At 35.0% G+C, this 22198-nt stretch overlaps 1 protein-coding gene across 2 annotated transcripts in view; it reads right to left on the bottom strand.

Annotated features, from left to right (window-relative positions):
- Positions 1-750: 750 nt before the first annotated feature.
- Positions 751-22198, bottom strand: part of LOC113062627 (solute carrier family 45 member 4-like) — a 42878-nt gene continuing 21430 nt past the window's right edge. For both annotated transcript variants that reach the window (XM_026232604.1, XM_026232605.1), the window contains 6 exons: positions 9429-9617; positions 6690-6869; positions 4378-5459; positions 2847-2946; positions 2555-2766; positions 751-1312 (listed from right to left, as the gene is read on the bottom strand). In XM_026232604.1, the coding sequence (XP_026088389.1) occupies positions 944-1312; positions 2555-2766; positions 2847-2946; positions 4378-5459; positions 6690-6869; positions 9429-9617 (2132 nt within the window). In that variant the 3' untranslated portion in view covers positions 751-943. The remainder of the gene's footprint in view (positions 1313-2554; positions 2767-2846; positions 2947-4377; positions 5460-6689; positions 6870-9428; positions 9618-22198) is intronic.

The following is a 22198-nucleotide window of genomic DNA, read 5'->3' as shown; positions in this document are numbered from 1 at the left end:
GTTTTTTTCTTGACACATAAAAATTACATTTGTCATTTTGCAGTTGCATTTTTAAAGACATAAGAAACTATATTTTTCATGAAGAAAAAGGAACCATTTAATGACAATAATTGTCATTATTTTCATGACAATTAAACATTTATTCCCAACTGTAATGCAATAAAATATATATTTTTAAATATATACATGTTCAAATATATCTACATAATATTATATTTTATAAAGTTTGTGAAGTACAATGTGAATATATGGTAGTATATATACACATATGGTGGTATTGTTATACTGCTTTTAATTTATGCAAATTTAAATGAAAAAATAGAGTGTGTGACATTTAATTTCCTAATGTTTATGATAACAGACTTTATTTATAGGCATTGCAATTAAAATTTCCAGCTGATATTTTTTTATTTAAATGTAAAAAATAAAATAATAATAATTTGTCGGCTATGGATTGTCATGAACATAATGTCAAAATTGAAAAAGTCCCCAAAATATCCATCATTTTCTGCTAATTTATTTTATGTTCTGTGAGATATGAAATTTATTTGTGAGATTCACCCTTTCACCCGCATGACACGACTAAAATAAAGCCATCATAATGAAACGGCTGTTATTATTGCACTGGGCAACTTTTGGTAATCATAATGTCCTCGGTTTAAAAAACTAGGCAAAGATAAAGTTATGAGCCATGAACGTATATTAAAGATTCTTTCCATTAGATTTGAACGGAAGTGTGCGAGGGAAGTGCATGTGTTTGAGAGCGAGAGAGCTCTCCCCTGAAGAGTTCAGCCCAGAGTCGCCCCCTGGTGGCCCTGAGATGCAGCCCTGAGACACACAACACCAGGCCAAACACGGGAAAATAAAGAAAGAAAACAGTCTTCCGTCCTCCTACTTGGTGAAATGTGTGTAGAAACGCGTTGGGAATGTTAGATGATCGCATTCACAGCGTGGATTCACACTCCACTTTGCAGGTGGTTGTAGCGGCCCCTTTGCGTGTGAGCTTGAGGAAGCTGGGCTTCTCGGACACGCTGTTGTTATTGGGGGGCGTCAGCGCCCTCGTCTGCTCAGTCTTCGCCCCGTCGGCCTCTCCGCTGGAGCCCGGGTAGATGACCAGGAAGCTGGCGGCCAGGAAGCCCAGGAAGGATCCGCCGGACGCCACCATGGGAATGACCCGCACGCTGCCCACCGCATCCACCACGGCACCCAGCGCAGACGCCACCAGGATCTGAGAGATGTACACCTGACACGACAGGATGGCGCAGTCGATGCCGAAACCACGCTTGGAGTTGCCGGGGCTGTGCTGGACGTACTGCAGACAGCAAAAAACACATGTCAGTGTCCTCTCTATCCTACCAGGTCTTACCAGAAACCTGTTTCAGGGAGGATTCAGAAATCAGTACTACTGACAACAACTCATGAGAAAAGTACAAAATGTTCACAGTTTTTTTTTTAATATCTGTCTGCCAAAATTGACCACAGGTTGCACGAGTTTGCTCTAAGAAGAATGCTTGTTTCGAGACAAGCAGCATGGAAATGTATTACACTGTGAAACCTATTTGCTGAAATGAATCAGAAAGCACAAAACCAGTCATAAGGGTAATTTGAAGATTTATGCATCATTTGAAAGCTGAATAAATCATTTTCCCGTTGATGTATGGTTTGTTAGGAGCAAAATATTGGCTGAGATATAACTATTTGAAAATCTGGAATTTGAGGGTACATAAAAAAAAAAAAAATCTAATTACTGAGAAAATAACCTTTAAAGTTGTACAGATTTAGCTCTTAGCAATGCATATTACTAATATTTTTTTTTTAAAATATATATTTACAGTAGGAAATTTACAAAAAATCTTTATAATAGAGACTGCAATTTGAATTTCTAGCTGATTAAATATTGTAAAATAAATTTAAAATATATCATTTACATATAAAAAAAAACATTTTTTTAAATAAAAACTAAATCAGAATTCACATTAAAACTTTAGTTTTCTCATGAACAGGACACAAACTTATTTTTATTTATGGAGATTGCATTTTAAATTTCTAGCAGATTAAATACTTAAATATTTAAAAATATATATTTAAAGTATTTAATTTAAATATTTTATTAAAATTCAGGTTAAATACTTAAATATATATATATATATATATATATATATATATATATATATATATATATATATATATATATATATAAATAAGATTAAATATTCTTAATATACATTTAAATTTACTTTATATAAAAAAAAACTTGTTTAATTTGTGTGCAACATTTTTTTCCATGCTATACTATTTCTTACGACTAGTAAAGCTTTTTTTTTATTTTGTTTTGTATAACTTTTGTGTTAATGAACGCTGTAGTGACGTCAGATACTTACAGGGTTTGTTACACCAGAACGTAATTTGATGAAAGATAATTCCTGTTACTTGTTAAAATGTCCCCCTCAACCCTGAGTTCTGAGAGACGGTCAGGACAAAGATTAGGCCTAGCGCTGGGATTAGCTTTAATACGGCTGGATTACAGTCTCACACAGATGGAGATGCCCCTGACCTCTTTATTATCGTGATACTGGCCCAGCAGAGCGTATGGACAGTACGAGATGCTCATCGAGATGATGCCCATGCTGCTGATCATCACCATGGAGACGTAGACGTTGGGGAAGATCGCCATGACAGCCGTACCGATGGAGAAGCCCAGAGTGCCCAGGATGTAGATGACCTTTATCCTGAGGTCAAAGTTATCCAGATACTTCTGCAGTATAGCTACAGTCACAGAGAGATGCACATGAAGAATTACACTCGAACAGATCAGACGGTTGAACATGTAGTTTCAGGATACACACCTGAACAGATGGCGGCGGTGGTGGCGTAAATCACCAGCCCCCAGCAGCCCATCTGAACCCCTCTGTGGTAGTTTTGAAGGGCGGTGGAGTTCAGCGGGGCCTGCAGAGACAGAAGACATTACGATTTAGTGTGATGGAATGGATTAGAGTCCTTTGCTAGTCTTTCGAGTGATTAACAGCTTCAATTTGGATCTTTGTCCTCAAACAAAAGCCCCAAATGTATAAAAATTCCTGTAACTCGGGCAGAAGGGCACAGCACTTCCAACACCGAGTTTTTAGGTTCAATTCCCAGGAAATGCATGAATTGATCAAATGTACATGTGTACCTTTAATGCAGTGCAAGTCACTTTGAACAATTCCTTTAATAAAAACCTAATTCCTTGAACATATCCTACATTTACATGCATGCATGTGTCAGATGCTTTTATCTGGAGTGACTGTGGACCACAAAACCAGTCATTAAGTGTCAATTGTTCAAAAATTAGATTTATACATCAGATGAAAGCTTTCTATTGATTGAATGGTTTGTTATGAGGGTGCAAAAAATCTAAATATTGAAAAGAATTGCCTTTAAAGTTGTCATATTATGATGCATATTTCTAATCAAATATTAAGTTTTGGTATACATACTGTAGGAAATTTACAAAATATCTTCACTTAATATCCTAATGATTTTTGGCATAAAATAAAAATGTATAATTTTGACCCATACAATATATGTTTGGCTATTGCTAAAAATATACCCCAGCAACTTAAGACTGGCTTGTGCTCCATGGTAACATTTGATCAGTTCATTGATTCCCTGGGAATCGAACACAACACACAACCCCCGGCATTGATCACGGGTGAGTAAATTACAATACAATCATAATTTGGGGTGAACAGGTCCTAGAACTCAACTTACATTGTATGCATTTGTCAGACACTTTTATCTGAAGTGACTTAAATTGCATTCAATTTGATTCATTTGATCAGTTAATACATTTCCTGGGAATCAAACCTACAACCATGGCATTACTATTAGCACCATACTCTACTGTTTGAGCTACAGGAATGCTTTCCTATATTTTCATAGCTTGAACAGTGTAGCATAACACTAGCAACACCTAGGTTTTAGGTTCGATTCCCAGGAAATGCATGAACTGGTCAAATGTACAGTACATGCGCACCTTCAATGCAGTGCAAGTTGCTTTGGACGATTCCTTGAACATATCCTACATTTACATGTATGCATGTGGCATATGCTTTTATCTGAAGCATCTTAAATTGCATTTAAGTTGTACATTTGGCCAGTTCATGCATTCCCTGGGAATCGAACCTAAAACCTTGGTGTTGCTAGTGTCGTGCTCCACTGTTCAAGCTATGAAATATAGGAAAGCATTCCTGTAGCTCAAACAGTAGAGTATGGTGCTAATAGTAATACCAAGGTTGTGGGTTTGATTCCCAGGGAATGCATACATGAATCAAATGTGTAACTTGAATGCAACGTGAGTCGCTTTGGATGCATTATAAAAAGCAAGGCATCTTTCACCTTAGGGTCGCCCTCGTAGATGACCTGTCCCATGAAGTCGGTGTAAAACACGGCCTCTGCGATGATGGAGAACCATGTGACCAGATGACATACACACAGTCTGAACAGCTCTTTGGGCATCTTCAGCATGGACATCCAGAGCAGACGGACGGTGGTCTCGGCCTCACCCTCCTCGCTCTCCGTGTCCCCGCTGGAGTTGGTGTTCCCGCTCTGGTGTCTCGATCTCTGTCCGTTCCTCTGCTTCTGCCGCTTCTCAATCTCGTAGATGTCGTTCATGCTGCGGGACGGTTTGATGAGGAACGCCGCGTTGGCTCGCCGGTAGCGGTAGCGGTGGGATCCGACCCGGCCGTAGTAGGAAAATGTGCAGGAGGACTGTCGGTAGAAGGTGTGGCGTCTGCGGCGCATGGATGCGGTGGTGCTGGAGGGTTTGTTTCCGGGCGGCCCATGACCGTTGAGGTCCGTCGTATGTCCGTTGGCTGCTTTGGATTGGTTGAGCTGACCGTTGAGCAGAGCTTCTTCTCCGTCACATTCGGCCTGCTGCAGAAATGCAGACAGTCGGCTGAATTTTCCACGCAGGAACTCCTGACTCTCCGCACTGCTGCTGCGCCGTGGCAGTGACCCATGATACGAAGAAATGCGATCTTGGAAGATAGACGGCTCGATTTCACGCAGAAACAGCATGTCGTGGTGGTCCAGCGTAGCATCAGCCATTTCCAAAACGGAGTCGCTTTTACTTCGAACGATGTCCACATCTAAGAAATCCATGTCCAGCTCTCGCTCCGATCGCCGGTCCCCGTAGAGGTCGTAATGCACATAGGGTTCGTCTTCATGGATCTTTTCGAGCTGGGGATGGTGCGGTGGGATTTTAACACTGGATTCGTTTTCTGCCTCTTCATCCAGACGGTCCTGTTGAGGGCTGAACTGTTGCTCTTCAATACTGAAGAGGTGCAAAGCCACAGAAATTGTGAACAGTACCGCGGCGAATAAGAACAGAATTTGCTCTTGAGATTTGAAGGCTCGACCCAAGAAGGTGTGTGTCCAGTCAAGACCACCAAGGGCGTAACCGACCGCCCCTCCGAACCCTTAAAACGCAACATGCACAGTTTAGCACTGATTCTATACAGACATGTACACAATAACAAAGCCTGAGAATGACAAGCGATTTTAAAAAGGCACAATGCAAAAAAACGAAACAACAAAAAAATCTTCGTAGTTATCTTTTTTTCCCCATCAATCCATTTTTTACCCAAAATTAAATAAAAATATAATATTTATATTTTCAAATTGTATATATAATCACCATTTAAATATTTAAGATACATTTATTTGAGATGGAAAATTACTTAAAGCTTAAGCCATTGATAAATTATCATTTGATTTTTTTTTTATTTGGAAAATTTGTTTATGCTTAAAGTAGAATACTAATATTTAATACGTCAACTACATTTTTTTGTCTTGTTTTAAGCATAAATGTACAGGGGGAAAAAATGAAAAGGTAATTTTGCTTCTCAAGTAAATTGTAAATTGTTTATTGTTTTAGCAATACTTAGATACTTGTACTAAAAATTACACTGCAGAAAACATTTTCTTTATTAGTATTTTTGTTGTTTTCCAATACATATATCTAAACATTCTTAAATCAAGATCCACTTACTTCAGAATGAAAATGACTTAGGACATTAAGTTTAGTTTTTTTGAAAAATTGCATGGGTTTATGTGTAAAACAAGAACAAACATTTATAAATTAAGTCAGAAAAATAAACTTGTTTTCCCTTTTAATTAATCTTATTTTTCTAACCATATTTGCAGATGCTATTATTGTTTAAAGCATAAACTCACTTAATATATTTGTTTCTCAATAAATGTATGTTGTTTTAAGACTCGGTTCAAAATACACTTCAAAAGTTTATTTCCTATTATTTAGTATTTTAGCTTGTTTAGCACTGATTCTATATGGACATATACACAAATATAATATTTTTGTCTTTTTGTCTAAAAAATAATATCAAAACAAATATCTAAACATTTCTAAATCAATCGGATATTAATCTATTAAAAAGTTTATGCTTAAGAAAAAAAAAAGTCAACTGGCTTAGAAAAATAATATTTACTAAAACTTTCATAAAAAGTATATATTTTATATATGCTATATCTTAAGTATATCTTGATAATAAATAATAATAAAATAAGACAAAACATTTAAATTTTTTTAATTATTTTTTTTTAGCACGAACAGTCATGGGCTGCAGTTGTCACTTACATAAATAACTGCCAATCACAAGTGTTTCAGGTTATGACTGACAGAGCTGTACCTGCAGAGAAGGCGTGGATGTTGAGGGCCATGTCCTGTTCCTCAGTGTCGGCCACGTCCAGCAGATACGCTCGTATGGGACCCTCCGTCGCATCTGCACAGAAATCCAGCACCACCACCCCCAAAACCGTCATCACGATTCCTATGGGCTGGTTATTTGGCACGTCTCCTAAAGCAAGACCTGAGACGGACGAACACCAACAGATTACGTCAGAGAAAAATCAACAGAATTGTTCAGAATCATCGCTGATATTTTTAACTAAAGCTAAAATGATTAAAAAACATTTTCATAATTTAAAACATTTAATTCCTTGGTTTTATTGTTTATTTTATTAACTTGCCTTGGCTAAATCATATTTAAAGTCACATGCTGTCTGTTTTAGTCAATATTAGTTTTACATACTTTAATAGAATTATTTGGCTAAAAAGGAAACAAACAAACAAAACAAGAGTCATATTTGTGTACGTTAACGTATACTGTTAGACAATTCAATAAAAGTCAAATTTCAAACAATTGTTTTAGGATTTAAAAATACAAATATATATGCATAATGTGTTTGAGACACAAGTGAAATATATTAATGAATGAACATATGAAATGTTTGCAGATTATTTTAAAAACTATGCATAAAACAATAGGAACCCATTCTAATGAAATGTTACTTTTATAGTCCCTTGTCAATCATAAATGACAATTTCCAAGAGGTCAGCTGTATTTGTTCAAATACACACAGAGCAGCCGATGAATTGAGTTCTTTACGGTTCATCAATATTTCATACAGGCTTTCAGCATGTATGCAACTAACCCACACATCCCATAATGCCCGTGTCCTGACCTTGATCCACTGCGCTGTCATACCATGAACCACTGTACATGTGTGTGTGTGTGTGTGTGAGTAAACATGGACATGAATTGATTGTTCAGGCTTAATTTAGCTGTTTTCCAGTAGAGCATGTGACGGGTCATCATGTGTTTTATGCGTGTAACTATTGGTGCTTGTTTCCTACTGCTCACAGTGATCTGAATGAACCTCCAACCTAAAATATCAAACTTCAGTGTTTCATTCCTAAATGATTCCTCACTGAGGAGAGACGTGCTGCTTGATTGGATTGATTTTTACCCACTTGTTTAGAAAATAGAAAAAAAGTCCCATAGAATTACACTGAAGATGCATGCAATACATCTTTCTAATATGCGTCTTACGTTATATGTCTAGTTTTAGTATTCTAATCCCTCTTCTAATATTTAGTGTATTAAACTGTAAAACAGGCACAGAGAGTGGAAGCTGGTCGTAGACTCATAGCTCCTGACAATGGAGTCGGCGCGCAGCAAGCTAGCCGTGGAGACAGGAAGTTGTTCCAGATAGGCAATGAAAGGTAAAAAAAGGCCACAACAGGAAACAGTTTCCTGTGAACTGGTTCCTAGTCCTTTCCCATGTCATAAAGACTGACGGACTTCATGCTGACACACACACACACACACACAAACACACACCCCTCTTTCAGCTCAAATACTGACAGATAGTCAGTACAAACAAGGTATTACCATGCTACATATCTACATATGAGAAGGACAAAAAAACAGTGTTATTAAGGCATCTTTATTAAGTTTCTGAGGTTCAGAGATCTGTCGTCTAATAGAAATGTGGCGCTGATAACGGCGTCACACGTTCTGTGCCAAGAACAGAAGCGTTCCTGCAGAAATCAGCTCTGTCTCTGCAAACATCTCACCCTCAGAAAGACAGCGTGACCCATGCGAGAGGAGTTTCTCTGGCTAAACATTCAGAGCCAACAGGAACTGCTGCTTACCAGCTGTTTTACATAAGTTTGACTCCTAGTTAACATTTTCTAGCTGGAAAGTCCAGTGAAAAGCTGTTTCAGAGTTGGAGCAAGTTCTTTCCATTTGGAATATATATTAGTTCTGCCAAATTATTAATTGTGATTAATCACATCCAACATAAACGTTTTTGTTCAAATATATAAATACAAACACTTGCATGTATATATATAAAAAAAAAAAAATTAACATTTATATTAAATATATTTATATAGAAGTTATATGAAAATAAAATATATATATATAATTATTATTATTATTATTTAAATATACAGTATACTGTATGTGTGTTTCAACATATACATAAATATACACAGTATACACACATATTAAATAAGTTTATTTTGGATGCAATATAATTAATAAAACAAAGAACAGGTATTAAAAAAGTAAACAGTAATTTTTATTTTATGGTAAGCTTTAACGTATGAAATATTGTTAATTTACATTTAGAAAGAAATAGCTTAATCATATGGATGTATGGATAAATAAATAAAATATTTAAGTAGAGAAAAGTAAATTTTCATTTACAAAGAAATATATATATAAAACTTTAGATTCAGAAAGAAATTGAAAATGTGGATGGATGGATAAATAAATGAAAAATAAATGAATGAGAAAAGTTACCTTTACATTTAGAAAGAAAGTGAAAGTATGAAGAATGAATGAATGGGGATTTTTTTTAAATAATATTCACTCATGAATCAATCACATTAAAGTCAGGATCATGTATCAAGAAATTAAACTGTCAATCTGATTTCATGTTGACTCTAAAGTTTCAAAGCTTACTGTTTTTTTACAGAAATGTTCATATTGAGAATGAAATGGAGACAGAAAGATGTGCACTAAGACAGGAACACGTATAAAGTAAACTGATGTTGATGTTGATTCGGAGCTGCTCACCTATCAGCGAGCCGTTGAGGAAGAGCGCGACGCCCAGCAGGACGCCCACACACAGGGCCAGGATGAAGGGCCGTCTGCGACCCCAGCGCAGCGTACAGCGGTCACTGGCCGAGCCGATCAGAGGCGTGAAGATCAGACCCAGGATGGGGCTCAGGAACCACGTCAGGCTGTAGTATTGCTCTGGAAGACCTGAGAGACAAAACACACAGATCTGATGTCACTTCCTGCTCACGCTTTCACTCAAAGTGCTGCTTCAAAAGCAGTTTGGGGTTGCATTACATAGAGTTATTGCATTCATAAATGAGCATTAAAGGTAATATAATAAAAGACCCATTACAGATCCAATAAAACCCATTTAGAAAAGGAGTTTCATCAGTATAATGTAAAATACCCCATATTATTTGGCATAAATCAGATTAATGCTGATAATACTAATGCTATTGCTAACATTCAACATCCTCTGCAAAATATCACATCTCTTATTCACTGAAAATGTATTTAGGTCTAAATTTCAGATTTAGGTAATTGAATTTCACTCAGAAAATATGTATATAAAAAAAAAAAGGAAATATTTAGAGAACAATATTTAGGGTTAAATATTAAAAACAAGATTTGTTTTGCTTTTTAAATCTCACTCAAAATATACGTAAAAAAAAAAATAGGGAAAACAAAAATATGAAGAAAAACAATTAGGCCTGCATGTAAGATTTATGTACTTAAATTTCACTCAAAAATAAAGAAATACAAATAAAGAAATTCTAATATTTATTTATTTATTTATATATATTTAGAACAAAATATTTAGGCTTAAAATTAAATGTATCTATTTAAATTACATTTACATTACATTTAAATTAAATTTGTATCCATTTTAACAGTTACATTACACAGTTTTAACCTAATAAACCATGTTCATACTTTTCAAATGAATAAATTGATAATTTTCAAAATTAACAGATTTATGCTGGGTTTGATTGATTTGCATAAATGCATTTTAAAAATGCTTTTATTTAAAGAAAATCAATTAAATGCAACTAGTTTATAAACTATGCCATAATTCTGATGAGTGCGGAAATCTGACCCCTATCTATTTACTTACAAATATGCATCAAATGTACTGTAGTTATTTATTAATTAATTTAGTTATTCAACTTAAAACTTGTGCTGTATTCACAAATCATAATTTTAAGCTAAATATTTGTTATCATTAGAGTAGCTCATATTTCATGTCTCACAGTGACCTCTGACCCTGATTGCAGTAGGTTTTGTGGTTAAATCTTCAGGTCAGGACGTCTGATGTCTCTCACAGCTGGCACTCAAAACTATGATCTTATGACCAGATTCAATAAGAAAATAGGATCAGACTAGAAAGCAGATTGTTTGTAAGAGTTACAGGCTTTAAACCTCATTCGAATAATTCACTCTCACATGATTTGAATCATAAATAATGCTGCATTATTGGGTAAGCAATCCTCTAAAAGCCTGGCAATCATCCATCTCTCCAATAAAAACTAAAACTGCACTGAAGACTGATCTACAAACACTTTCTCTACACGAACTTGTTCAGGGACAAAGTGTGAAAATTCATGGTCAGGAAGAAAACACCCACAACAACAACAAGAACTTCAAAGTGAAGAGGTTGCTCGGTTTTAAACTGGATCATTTGATTTTTTGCCTCGTTAGCTTATGCTGAATTAATCTTACTGGTAATAACCCACCAAATTAATCAGATGATTAATCAATCGAAGTACTTGACAAAAGGATGTTATCTTCTATGGTTAAAAACAAATATGCCTTAAAAAAGGTTCTTAAAAAAGCCAAAGAGAATGATTTTCAGAGAGGGAATACAGTATCTCATGGGAAAAGCCAATTTACATTTAGAAAGAAATAGTCAAAGTGTAGAGAAGGGACTGAAAATAAGCAGAAGAAGAAAAAAAATGCTAGAAAACAACAACAAAAAATTAATAGAAATACAATTTTTAAATAAAATAAAATAATAGATTTAGTGCTCACAGAAAAGGTGAATAAAAAAAAAAAACTATAAAAAAAAAGTAAAAAAATAAAATAAAATTTAAAATACAAATAAAATAATTCAGTAATCATGGAAAAGATAAAAAATAAATAAATATATATATATATATATATATATATATATATATATGTATATATGTATATATATATTTATTTGTGGCTCATAGAAAGTGGGAAAAGAAAAAAAATCTATAAAATAAATAACAATAATTCAGTACCCATCAAAAAAAGATCAACTAAAATATAATAATAATAAAAATTATAATAAAAAATAAATATGAAACTTTCAAAGCAGGAAATATAAAAACCATCTGTGTAATAAATGCCTGGAAAGCATAATAGACTTACAGCTAAAGAAATATAAAGAAACAGAAAGAGAGAATGACAAAATCATATTGTCATTCATAAAAAATGACATGAAAAGATGAAAAGATTGGTAAACCTTCTGCCGGGTCTCTATAATACTGTCGTCTACCTTTAGGAAACATGTCAGAAGTGCATATGATGCTTTATAAAACACTGTGTGTGTGTTTAGGCAGATCACTTCTGGAGACTAAACTAAGCAATCTGTTAGCCACTTTAAGATTATTTTATGAAAATGAGATTTGATTTCATAATCGCACCAAACAAATCAAGCCTTTCTCATCCAGATCAAGAGCTCAGTCTGAACCACGTCCTTCATGCGGTGTGTGTTTGTTCTGTGAGGCTGTTATAATGACATAATACACACATCTGTCTGTGTCACACACCAGCTGTCCATCATAAGCGTCGTATAATGTGCATAACCACATGCAGATGACATCATGCGCAGATTGGCATTGCAACAATAATTCACACGCAGAGAGGCAGAAGACTCTCACAGGAATCAGCTCTATCTTTAGAGGAGACATCCAGGGCTGTAACAGGATCATCACACACACACACACACACACTCTGGTCGGCGGTCAGAGAGACTGTCACAGCGGTCATCAAACCAGATCAGCCTTTCAGACAGAGACCAATAACTTGAATTTGATTTGATTAAAAAAAATTTTTTTTAACTTGATTAAAAATGTATTATATAAAAGATAATATTATTATAAAATCTGAATTATTTAGACAATATTAATTAATTGCAAATTAATGAATAATTAAGATGATCAAAAATAAACAATAAAGTGAAAGAGAAACAAATAAAATGAAATAAAATAAAAAGTCACACTGTATCACTATTATTAAATATTTATTAAATAATATTTTAGTGTGCCCAGTACAGAATACTGTGTTTTTCCTGTATAAACATATACATAGTGTATATGTAAACACACACACACACACACACACACACACACACAAAATTAATATATATTTTATTATATTTATTAACAAATATTTAAATACATATGATGAAATTACAATATTTACATAAATAAAAATAAACTAAATATTAAAATAATAAGCATACATATATGCACGTATAGAATGTAAAATTAATAGATATATTAATTAATATGATCTATTATCAATTAAAGCTGCGGTAGGTAACTTTCTCTAGCGGTTAATAAACAGAACTGCTTGCGTCTTGCGGATGAACATCGTAGCCGGAACTACTTCTCTCTGTTTATGTCTATGAAGAATCACAAAGGTACTGGGTTACTCCGCCGCGGTATCCCCGAAGCAATCTAAAATAGTCTGAATATAAACACTTATTATAGGTGCACCCTAGTGATTCAGGACAAGCTAAAAACACGGTTTGGAAAATGGATTCATGGTGTACTCACTTATTATGTTCATTTTTCTAAACATTTTCTAATATTTAAATAAAGGCGGGCATACACGGTGTGAATTCGGATGGTCGGGAGATCGCATGTCCACGCACACGGCACGAGTGAGTTTATCTGAAAATCGTACGGACGAGATGATATACGACACGATTTTACAACCTGCGAATTCCAGAAACAATCGAACGAACTCGATAGACGCGTTCGACTTGAAGCAGCGCTGCACGCACAGAAGGATCACTGTATGACATTAAAGTACAGCGAGAGCGATAAGAGAGCACACATATCCAATGCATTCGAAAATGTCATACAGGTGATCATTCTGTGAAGTGCTGCTTCAAGTGGAACGCGCCTAATATAACTGCTCTCCCTCTCTCATAACTGCATATAAAATACTGATACGAGCCGTGACTGTTTCCTTCACGTACAGGTTATTTTTCAGCAATAGGAAACTGGGACGTTTGTTTACCTTGTGTGTGTGTTACAATGTAAAGATGGTTTGTGAGGACAATTCCTGTGCCCTCGTAAACCAAATGGCTTTAAAAATTAAACATGCATTTTTCGTGATGGATAGAGGTAGTGTATGGGGATATACATTATAGAGTACCATTACGTTTATGGAGAGTCCCTGTAAACTACATATGCGCGTGCGAACGAGAGAAAGAGAGAGAACTAAAAAGGCATTGGAATACGTTCCTAGAAACACACAGCGCTCACTGTTCCTGTCAGACTTCACCGATTTTATCCTCCCACATTCGCCGTGGCGCTGCCGTCTTCGTCTTCTGTGGTTTTCCTAGTTCGTGATTGGTCAACTTCAGATAAATCAACAAATCGGCTCGTTCAACAGCACAAATGGCACGAATTCAAACAGAGAGCTCACAAACTTTTTAGACATGTTTAAAAAATGATCGGGAGGTCGGGAAGTGCTCGTAAGGCACTCTGCTCGGCTCGTAATTCATCGCAAACGATACGAGCCGCGACCATACGAGAATACGCGATTTCCACATGATTGAAAAAAAATCGCATGCGAACTCGTACGACAGCAAACATCGCACCGTGTACGCCCGCCTTAAGAAATGCATGTGATAAAATGACATTACATTAATATAAAAATTGATGTAATTAAATGCAATGTAATTTAATATATATATATATATATATATATATATATATATATATATATATATATATATATTTATTTATATACACTGTATATATAAATAATGTAAATAAAATATATCAGTAATAACACATTCGTACATATAACTAATAAAAATGTATAATCAATATTGTTTATTCATAAATATTTCAATAAGAAACATGTTAAAATTGCATTCTTAATCAAATAAAATAAATATATGGAAATAAAAAAACACATATAATGATAAAATTTACAAATAAATAAAATATGAAAATAATAAGTATATTTATTATAATAATAATAATAATAATAATAATAATAATAATAATAATAAATATATATATATATATATATATATATATATATATATATATATATATATATATATATATATATATATATATAAATTATTATTAATTATTGTATTATTATTATTATTATTATTTTATTATCAAATTATTAAATAACATTTTAGTGGGCACAGTACACGTGCATACTACGTGTTTTTTCTTTTTTTTTTGAGTAGTGCTGAAAGTTTGTCATTCTGAATGTTCTGTTCCATTCCAAAAGACAAATACTAATTTAAACAAAAAAAAAAAAAAAAAAAAAAAAAAACAAACAAAAAAATAATGAAAGAAAGAAAAAGAATAATAAAACAAATCTGACAATAAGTAAACTTGGTAAATTCCCACAATTCTGTGTCGAAACCTTTCTATCAGAAATCAGCTGGAATAGAGCCACTGCACCTGTTGGTAAAAAGCTTGGCGTCCCATTACAGTATAGTAAAAGAAAAAAATACCCATGATCCTCTGGGAGACACACTGTCTACTCTAGAGTCCTGAGAAGCTGTTTTCTGAGAGCCTTATCAGAGTCAGAGTAACCAGCTGTTCTGTTCTCATCAGAGCCCGATGCCACCATCATCAGTCCACTTCCTCTTCCTCCGGTTTGTTGAGGTGTTTTTAGAGATTCAGTCTGCAGTTACACACACAAACACTGAGACACTGAGGCCCAAACAAAAGATCGGAATCAGTTGGTAAGCAAGTTATTTGTTCCTTGAAAAATATGTGGCATAAACATGCAAACAGGAAGTTTGAGGGACTTCAGTAAATAATCTCAGGAGACTTCGTGTTTCCCACCAGGTCAAAAATGGTGAACAATACTGAGAGCAGAATGAGTCAAACTGAAGGGGAAGTACTTTCTACAAGTTACTTTCTAGTGAAGAAACAAACTCACCAACAACACACAGTCTGTTTCCAGCGGGAAAAAACCAGTTCAGTCCAGTTTTAGGAACAAAACTGGGGGTTTGGGGGTCAAGGGTCAACACCAGGTTGATGTGAAACAAGCTAACACCTTTTAGCAGAACTTTCCAGCATGGACCCCCGACTTAGAAAGGTAAAACTCTTCCTTCAGTGATGCTTTCAAAGCTGTTACACTAGACTTAATTTTCCAATCCCTTTAATTCATATGTATTGGATTTGTTTCAAAGCAGAAGGGCAAGAGTATGAGAGGAAGCATTTGATGACCTCTGACCTGCAAAATCATAGAGTAAAAAGACATTTGAACAAAAGTGAATCTGAAAAAGTCAATGACTGGCTTGGCAAATTAATAAATCATGTGAATTACAAATAAATATTAATATGTTTAAAATTAATATGTATTATGAAATAAATTATGGAATTAAATACAATGAAATGTAATGAAATTTAGACAAAATAATTATTAAAATAATTAGCATGCATATATAAAATAAACGAATTAATATATTTATGTTATTTATTAATAAATATTTAAATTATGAATATTATATATATTATATATGAAAAAATAAATTATAAATAAAAAATAAAATAAATATGTAATAATCCTACAATATAAAATATACTCATTATATACTGATAATAACATTTGATAATAAATATTTAATTTTATAAATTAATTTAAATATAAATTATAAATCATTATAAAATACAATTATAAATAAAAATAAAAATAAACAGTATATGAACATAATACAAAATGTATAAATATATTTATAATAAATAACATTTAATGATGACTATTTGAATGAGATATATATACATACATATATGCGCACATACATACATACATGCGCACATGCACACACACACATACACATTATAAATAAAAATAAAATAAGAAATTAATAAATATATTTATAACTAATAATAAAATGTTTAAATAATGTTTAAAAAATACATTAAAACTACATGTCCCTGTGTGAAGAAGTGTTTGCCCCCCTGTTAAAACTGTGGTTTATCACACCTGAGTTCACCATCAAGAAGTCTTTTAAACAGAACCTGCCTGACAAAGTGAAGTAGACCAAAAGAGCCTCAAAAGCTAGACATCGTGCAGAGATCCAAAGAAATTCAGAAACAAATGAGAAAGAAAGTTATTGAGATCTAACAGTCTGGGAAAGGCTATAAAGCCATTTCTAATTGAACAGTGGAGAACCTTTCCAAGAGTGGCCAGCCGACCAAAATTACCCCAAGAGCACAGCGAAGACTCATCCAAGAGGTCACAAAAGACCCCACAACAACATTTGGAGAGTTTAAGAAGAAAACCGCTGCGGAGCAAAAAGAACAAAAGCTCTGTTTCAGTTTTGCCAGAAAACATCTTGATGATCTCAAAGATTTTTGGGAAAATAGTCTGTGAATTGATGAGACGAAAGTTAAACTGTTTGGAAGGTGTGTGTCCCATTACGTCTGGCGTAAAAGTAACACCACGTTTCAGGAAAAGAACATCGTACCAACAGTAAAACATGGTGGTGGTAGTGTGGTGGTCTGCTTCAGGACCTGGAAGACTTGCTGTGGTAAAATGGAACAATGAATTCTGCTGTTTACCAAAAAATCCTGAAGGACAATGTCCGGCCATCTGTTCGCGACGTCAAGCTGAATCGAACTTGGGTTCTGCTGCAGGACAATGATCCAAAACACACCAGCAAGTCCACCTCTGAATGGGTGAAGAAAAACTAAATGAAGACTTTGGAGTGACCTAGTCAGAGTCCTGAGCTGAATCCTATTGAGATGCTGTGGCATGACTTTAAAAAAGGGGGTCCATGCTCGAAAACCCTCCAATGTGACTGAATTACAACACATCTGCATAGATGAGAGGACTAATTCCTCCTCAGTGCTGTAACAGACTCACTGCAAGTTATCACACACACTTGATTGCAGTTGTTGCTGCTAAGAGTGGCCCAACCAGTCATTAGATTTAGGGGCAAACACTTTTCAAAAAATGGCTATGTAGTTTTGGATTTTGTTTTCGCTTAATAATAAAAACCTTCATTTAAAAACGGCATGTTGTGTTATCTTTTACTAATATTAATAGATCTGAAACATTAAAGTCTGACAAACATGCAAAAACAGAAATCAGGAAGGGGGCAAACACTTTTTCATACCAATGTATATATTTCAACAATAACTGAACTATATACAGTACATTTCAGCTTATTAATTAGATAAATATAATAAATATCAGAGAGTGGTATTAGTACTAACATTATTATTTAGTAACTATTTACTATAAAAAAACAAACATGCATTACATGTATAAAATCTACTTGCAAATAAAAATCAAGGAAAATCATGTGGGTAATATGCAGGTATCAGATGCTCTGATATACTGTATCTGCACACACACACACACACACACACACACACACACACACACACACACACACACACACACACACACACACACACACACACACACACACACACTGTCAACATAAGGTCACTATCCACATGGGTACCATCAATGAATCCTAAGACTAACAAAACGGTCATTAGTCAGCCATCACCACTGCAACAGCTACAACAGCCTGTTCCTGTGAAAACAAGACGTCCTGCCAACACACAGACGAGAGAAACCTGGAGTGAGAGTGACAGGAAGAGGAAGAGGAAGGTCAGGAAGGTGAAACTGTCTGGAAATGGACAAAAGTCAAAGCAATGCCAGGAAGCAGGTGCTGTGCAGTTCAGTGTGTGTCAGGTGCACGGCGGCCTACAGCCAGAACGCTCTCCTTTGATACGTTCTTGATCATCAATGCGCCTTAGCAGTCATCATTTTTATTTGTACTGACTATAAGGGCCGCAACAAACAATTATTTTGATAATCAATGAAATAAATGTTGTAAAGTGACTTACCAGAGTGCAGACTGTAAACCATGAACAAACGTCCACATCACTAAGATCAGATGCTTTCTTAACTGCTGCTTTCTCATCATTGTCATGTTCGTTTATTTTGCTATTGAGATAAGCGTGCAGCATATACAGTATTTATATATTCATCGAAATGCTGCTCTCAACAGATTTTTTTTTTCTTTACCTCTAAACGAAGAAGGAAAAAGAACTTGGCTGCGAGTATATCGATGCCTTCACACATGACATCATTGCATTTTTATTGTTTGTAGTTTTGTAAAACATTTTCACACTCAATGGGTTCGGCTTTGTTTACTTTCCAACATAATAGTCATAAGTGCTGTGTAAATTGTCTTCAATTGGATTGCATGCAGGAGAGCTGCACTATAGTGCCACACTTGTCAAATCATGTTAATATTACGTCAAGTGAGATCAAACAAATACTTGACAACAAAAATATTTGTCAAAACTTTTTTTTTTGTCAATAATGTCGACTAATCGTTTCAGCACTAGTGAGTCTCCAGTCTCACTTAAGCTCAGTAAGAAAGCTAACTGTGGTTTGTCATTCATGTCAGTCAGATGGTTTCTTTTCTAAATCAGATTAAGGCTATGAGAGACTAGGACCACCGTGATCCAGGACAAGAAACCGAATCTCTCTAGGCCTCAGATCCCGATTCCCCAGAAATCGAGCAGATGGCAGGATGAAATATTAACACAACGGTTTCATATTCGCTTCCATTGCAGCGTGTGTCTGGAATAACCCTCCAACTGTAGCTCAAAAGCATGAATGATTGATCAGGGAGAGTGAGACGTGCAGTTTGGATCTGGTTAATGTTAGTGATCTGGACACATAGCAGTCAGTTCGCATGTTCAGACCCAGGTGACTGACTCAGTGATCACAACACTGCTCTCAGATCAGCGCTGTTCACAGAACCATTCCAAACACAGAGACAACAAAGAGAAATCTACTTTTGCATGTAATGAAAGTAAAAAAAAAACCTAAGTGGTGTTAATCCATGCAAAGTTTTCCTTCCTTAATGCATTGCATTTTGTTAAACTATTTTGAGTGTGGCTATGCTGGTTGTCATGTTGTTTTGTTTCTAAGCAGTTACTCCGGTGTTTTAAATGATTCTGTAATGTTGCTATGTAGTTCTCAGTGCATTAAGTGAGAGAGTGTGTTGTAATCATTAGAGGGTGAAAACTGACCTCTAATATAGTCAGTCTATTTTTCTCTTGTCTGTGAGCTCCTGAAGGACATTTAAACCTCATACTGTAGGTTTAATAACACACACACACACACAGAGAGAGAGAGAGAGAGAGAGAGAGAGTCAGCATGGTTACGTAACACTGCAGCAGTGTGATACGCAGCACAGTCTAAACTCAGCACTGCACTGGACACACAGGAGATCTAGTGCAGTTTTATCCTTACAGCAAAACACACACACACACACACACACACAAACACACAAACACACAAATACACAAATACACAAATACACCTCTCCTCTTCTCCGTCTGCGTTCAGAGTGATTCATCACAATGTTCTTGACTCTTGACTCTCCATACTTCCTACTTTTGTGAGCACTCATTTCACAGAGGATGTCGTGCATTTCAAACAAAACGCTGAATGAGTTTCACTATTGTTTCCGCTAAAGTCTTAGCGGTCATGAGAACTAGAGCCGAATCGCCAGAGATTGACCAAAAACAGCTCAAAAGGGCTCATTGTTTGGATATTTATAAGAGACAATAGAGATCTGCGAAATCCCACGCTACAAACTCCATACATAGTGCTCACATACACATTAGAAACACTGTAATGAGTCCAGAGATCAGCTACGATGCATCTGTAACTGACAGATTTCAGGGCTGACAGCACAGGTGTGTGCTCAATACTTGTGCCCTGTGTGTGAGTTGTGACATACCCATGAGGCATTGCAGCAAACAGCAGTGAGAGCAGGTCGTGAGCTGCATCTGCTGGACCACAACCAGGATCAGATTGGATTGCTAGCATATCACTTACAGCACACTATCCAGTATATACACTAGATGTTCAGTGAAATAATATGTTACATATTACACTTAATACATTTTATTATAATGTAAAAGTTTATTCATTTACATATGCACATTTGTAATTATTAGTTGGAGAAATTGATCATGCCCTTTTATAAAGGAAATATAAATGCATTAAATATGTTTAATACTTTATATAAAATGAATGTATAATATTAATTAAATTTGCATAAAAATATGTTTTTCTTATTATAATTATATATATATATATATATATATATATATATATATATATATATATATATATAAATAATTATACAAGATTAAATATTAAATTACATAAAATAAAATACAAATATATAAAGACAATTAGTTTAAATTAGTAAATATTAATATTTAATAATAATAATAATAATAATAATAATAATTGTATAAAAATATATACGTATTTCATATTAATAATTACATTAAAAACCTGTTCCTCATTTTACATGAAGAGAGATTTTTTTTTTAATTTGGCCACTTTTTTTCCTTTTAAAAATTGACAATTTACATCAACAAATATATCTAGTTATCTGAAAAAAAGACCAAAAAAAAAAACAAAAAAAAAAAACAACGGACAGTCAAATACACTGCAATGCATTCAATATACGTTTACATTGGCCAAAATGTACAGCATCTCCATTCATGACATCCAGCATACATCCTGGAGAACAAGCAGCACAGAAGTATGGCATTACGTATCAAACGTCCAGTGAGATCTACAGCTGCTAGGTGATTTTGCAAAGCATATCAACAAATTTGTGTGGCTTGTGTAGGGCGTTTGCATGCTTGGGAATGAGGTTTGTTTGTTCACTGGGAGTTATTTTCCCATCACTGCGGAATGCATGAAATCCACAGGCTGTATAAAGCAAAATTCCTTCACAATTCCTCCACACATTCCAGCCTCTCGCTTGCTAAGAAAAACACAACATGGCTCACATTTGATGGCCAACCAGCATGAGCATTCTGGGATATGTGAACGCGTGCACTTCATCCCGAAACTCAGAATCCGCTGAGTCACTCATTCCCAATACAGCAGCGGGCCGCACATTCCCTCTGCCTTTGTTATGAGAATCTGTTTATGGTTGAACGCTCTGCAAATAGTTGGAATTGCTGCGTGGAATTTCATATGGGACTATTGTGGATATAAATACATGCACACATGCACCTCAACTCCTGGTCTTGGCTCATCTGGATCTGAATTAGTCATGCTGCGCACCACGTTCAGTCCGTCAGTATAATTTCCCTCTTCCTGCATATGAACTTACCCTGAGCTTATACAGCCATTAGCAATTTACTGAATTTCAAGAATAACTTGTCATACGTCACCCTGACACACACACACACACACACACGACTCTCTGAGCGCAGGTGAACGAGGGCGGCTCAACCTCCAGAAATCTTCTTATCTTTTGTCATTGCAGTTTGGACACTGAGTGCCTGATGTTTACAGACACAAAGTAACATACGGCTCTCAAATTAGCATGTCTCATGATAGCATTGCGTCACTTGCAACTGGCCTTGACCTGATGACTTAATCCTTTAAATCCATAGAACTCGCCATTAGCTTATACAATTACCAACAACAGCAAAGTAGTCACGTTACCGACAATTGCATTCTACTTT

The sequence above is a fragment of the Carassius auratus genome, chromosome 44 (genome assembly GCF_003368295.1).
Source record: "Carassius auratus strain Wakin chromosome 44, ASM336829v1, whole genome shotgun sequence".
In the NCBI taxonomy this organism is placed as follows: domain Eukaryota; kingdom Metazoa; phylum Chordata; class Actinopteri; order Cypriniformes; family Cyprinidae; genus Carassius; species Carassius auratus.
Note: the sequence above shows the minus strand (reverse complement) of the source record. Positions and strands in the feature narration are given on the sequence as shown.